The sequence below is a fragment of the Castanea sativa genome, chromosome 7, assembly GCF_040712315.1.
Source record: "Castanea sativa cultivar Marrone di Chiusa Pesio chromosome 7, ASM4071231v1".
Taxonomy (NCBI): domain Eukaryota; kingdom Viridiplantae; phylum Streptophyta; class Magnoliopsida; order Fagales; family Fagaceae; genus Castanea; species Castanea sativa.
The window spans coordinates 36347263-36351553 of record NC_134019.1 but is presented as its reverse complement, the minus strand read 5'-3'; the positions used below and the strand labels follow the sequence as shown (position 1 = coordinate 36351553).

General features: G+C 31.4%; 1 protein-coding gene across 1 annotated transcript; it reads right to left on the bottom strand.

The window, feature by feature from the left end:
• Window positions 1-381: 381 nt before the first annotated feature.
• LOC142643616 (17.5 kDa class I heat shock protein-like) lies at window positions 382-981 on the bottom strand. Its single transcript, XM_075818308.1, has one exon. The coding sequence runs from the start codon at window positions 932-934 to the stop codon at window positions 479-481; it is 456 nt and encodes a 151-aa protein (XP_075674423.1). The 5' UTR covers window positions 935-981; the 3' UTR covers window positions 382-478.
• Window positions 982-4291: the final 3310 nt, after the last annotated feature.

Sequence of the window (4291 nt, the reverse complement as noted above, 5' to 3'; positions counted from 1 at the left end):
ATGCACTATTTACATACTGTGCACACTATATATGCACTGTTTACATACTGTGCACACATTATTTACGCGCTTTTTTAATAATTTCTTATTGAAAATAAATATTACAGTACTATTTATATATTTAAAAATTATTTTACTACAATGTTTTCGGTTTTCAATTTTCAGCCATAAATTCTATTTAAACAGAAACTAATGTCCATTTAGCGCTTAAAAATCCCATCAATTGAATAAAAAGTATTTTTCGAAAAATTGAAAAATAGAGGGGCAATTTACTCAAGAGGAATGCACTGAAGACTGAAATTTCACAAAAGAAGAAGTAAATAACGATCATATATACTGAGCATCATAAAAAATTAGTCAAAAAGCATTATTTGCCTAGATATTTTAAGAAAAACTTCGCACACACAACATTACAGCTGAGATTAATCATGTTTCCTAAAAGCACATACACAATAGACATACACACACACAAACAAAATCAACCAGAGATTTCAATGGCCTTGACATCAGGTTTCTTCACCTCAACTTTGGGAACAGTAATAGTGAGAACCCCATTCTCCATCGCAGCCTTAATCTGATCCATCTTCACATTCTCCGGCAACCTGAAACTCCTCACAAACTTGCCACTGCTCCGCTCGACACGATGCCACGTGTCATTCTTGTCTTCCTTCTCTATCTTCCTCTCTCCACTAATCCGAACCACTCTGTCATCTTCGACCTCTACTTTCACTTCCTCCTTCTTTAGCCTAGGAAGATCGGCCTTCAACACGTGAGCTTCTAGGGTCTCTTTCCAATCAATACGAGTGTTGACAAAAGCAGAATTCTCTTTGGAAAATTGAGTTGGGAAATCCTTGAATGGGTCCCATACATTTAGAGAAAATAGGTCGAAGGTATTGCTGCGTTGGCCACTGAAGAAGCTTGGAATCATCGACATTTTTGAACTTTGATGTTGTTGCAAATAACTTCAGATTTTTGCTGAATTTCTTTCGATGGTTGAAGGATTTGGTGGGTTGGGTATTTATAAAGATGACTAAGAGGATTCTAGTATAGTCTAGGCCCTGTTTTTTGTTTTGAGATTTGTGGGTTCTTTGGAACTTTCTAGGACTATTGTGAACTATGTAGAAGCTACTTTGTGCGGGCACTTTTATGGACCTAATTCAAGCTTGAAGAGACTACTGGCCCATGGTTTAACAAGTCCCTTGAATATGTGGCCTTTATAGCCCAAAAATATGATTATATTGTAGAACTAGTAGCTACCCTGAAATACGCGGGAAAAAATTGGAAAAAAAATAATATATGATATATATTTAATTAATTAGATCATTTGTGAAAAATGACTTGTTTAATTAATTAATAAAAGATAACATCTAATATAATGAAAATTTGGTTAGTGTTATGAACTTGGGTTGCTTTATTAAGAAAAGAATGATCTAATTAGTTTAAATTGTTATGTTTTAACATTATTTTGTAACTCTAAAATTCTAATTAAAAAATATATATTAGATTTGAGCTTGTGACAAAAATTAACAATTTCAAATCTTTCAAAAAATTTATTCTTTCTCTCTCTATTAAAATTAGAATTAGAATTAGAATTAATAATTTTTCAAACGAAATCATTGTTGGAATTCATTGTTCAATACCTAAAGTTCAAAAGTACTAAGAAAAGACAATAACCATCTCATACATGATATTTATTTTTATACTTATTATTCAAATTTATTTTTATACAATGACCAATTGAAGTGCATTCATAACTTCACATGATAAGTGAATAGGGATGTCTTGTCAAAGTTTCGAACCCTTAATTATTAAAGTACTTTCACATAATGAAATGGATAAGGTTAACTTGTGCTTACTAGGATGATCTTCATATGATTATTTTGCTGAAACTGAATTTTTTTTACTGAAAGTACTTTAAATAAAGGTTAAAGTTAGTTGAAATAGTACAGTAGAATCCATGAATAGTACCAAAAAGTGTAGCAGAATCCATAAATAGTAGCAAAAATAAACTGAATAATAAAATAAGCTGGCTTTTTAATTTGGAATCAAACATACACTTAGGGTCTGTTTGGATACCGCTTGTTGCTGAAAACTGAAAACTTATTGTTGAAAGCACTGTAGCAAAATAATTTTTAAACTATAAATAGTGCTCGAGGGGCTCAGATTTATTGCTTCTTGCTGTGTTTTCTGTCTTGTGAGTTTGTAAACAGTGCACAAGACCCGCAGAAAAACGCAAAACGCTTGCCGCGTTTACTACACAAACACACACTTAGAGGGCTACATACCAATGCAATGACTGCTAGGTGCGCTCCATCTACCAAGGATAAGTGTTACTCTAAAGTTGTAAGATGAGAAAAAAAAAAAAAAGGTTAGGCAAGAAGAGTCAATTGGAACTACAAAGAATTGTCCTATTGAATTGAACGTAATTTAACTTGTCAAAGCCTAAATTAAGCTTAAGTCATATGAAGGTCCAAAACTCCTTCCTTCCTATTTAGGCCTGGTGATCTTCTTCCATGCCACTAAGGGATAGTTACATTGCTTTCCAACTAGCCCAAATTTTTTTTGGATAGTTTCCACCACAAATTGTATCTCCATTCAAGTATTCCTCTTTAGCATTAAAAATAGCCCACTTGTTATGAGTACTCTTAAACCATCACTTAGAAGCTATTTGGAAGCTCACTTGTAACGACTCGAGGAAAAGGCCAAAAAGCACTAGTTATATCTGCGCTATACTTCAAAAAAATTAATCACAATTAAGACTCCTTGTAGTTGTTAATAAAACTCATATCTACTCAGTAAATACCCGATATGAAACTTATCACACACCCACACACATCCTACAATCAATCGAATTGGGGTATCTTACATCCATTCTTACATTCCTCTATTCAATAAAACCTTTCTATTTGCTTTCTATATTTTTGGTGGGTGTAAGGGTCTATTTGGTTGAGTAAAACAAGAAGGATGGAAAATTGAAGATAGAAAAGTGGAGAGAAAAATAATTTTATAGGTGTTTGATCGTAGAAATAGAGAGGATGGAAAATTAGTGGGCTCAGGTGTTTTTCCCTTGGCCCACCAAAATTCTATCTCTCCAATTTAAGGAGAAAATAGAAGAGAGAGGAATAGTTGCAAGCAATGACAAAACTATCCATTTTCCTCCTACGTGCTAGGCATCTACTAGATTTTTTTGCAATATTTTCTTGTGGTTTTTTTTTTTTAATTCTATTTGAATTTTTTTTAACTTTTAGCTTTATTCATTGGCATGATTTTTCTTTTTCAAGTGATTTTTTTTTTGCTACATTTTTTTTTAATTGAGCATCAATTTTTAATAAAAGCTTATGAGTAAATTTATATAAATTTATTTTTTTCCATCCTTTCACTTTTCACTCTTAACCAAATATCCAAAATAAAAAAACTAAAATATTTTCTATCATCCAATTTTTTATTTGTTTTCTATCCTCACGGTTTAATATTTCTTATTTATTTTCTATCCTCTCGGTTTAATATTGTACTGCATAAAGTTTCTTCTTTAACTACATTGTATTGCATCAAGTTTCTTCTTTCTTGGTTAAAGAGTCATATTTTGTTTAGTGCATATTTGTGGGCTTCCAACTTGAATTCCAGTAATTGGAACTCGGATTTGTCAGCCATAAGCCCATAACACTTACAGTTGAGAAGCTCAACAAAAATTTATGAACTCAAAATGCAATTAACCGTTCTTAAATGTTAGGCCCAAATTATAAATTTTTCCATTTAGCTTTACCAAAAACTCAATTCGTTTCTCAAAAAAAAAAAAAACTCAATTCAGTGCTTAAATTTCAAAATTTATTCAATCTTTAATCGTCCTGTTAATGTCTATTAAGTGCCAAAAAATGCAGTCTTAAAAATCCTATCAATTGAGTAATATTTTTTGAAAAATATTTTTAATTGTCAGTTTAGTAAGGTTGTTTTAGTCATGTTATTTGTATTTCTTTAAAAATAAGTGTAAATAATAAAATATATAAAAATATATTATTAAATACTAAAAACTATTGTTTAATATACAGCACCAAAGAGCCCTTCCTCTCGGGGGGGAATACACTGAAACTGAAATTTCACAAAAGAAGTAAATAACAATCATAAATACCTGAGCATCATAAAAATTAGCCAAAAAGTATTATTTGCATCGATATTTTAAGCAAACACTTCGCGCACACAACATTCACAGCTGAGATTAATCATGTTTCCCAAAAGCGCATACACAATAGTACAATACACATTCACACACACACACACACACACACAAACAAAA

Coding starts and splice junctions, on each gene's coding strand:
- LOC142643616 (XM_075818308.1), bottom strand. CDS start 934: ATGTCGATGATTCCAAGCTTCTTCAGTGGCCAACGCAGCAATACCTTC.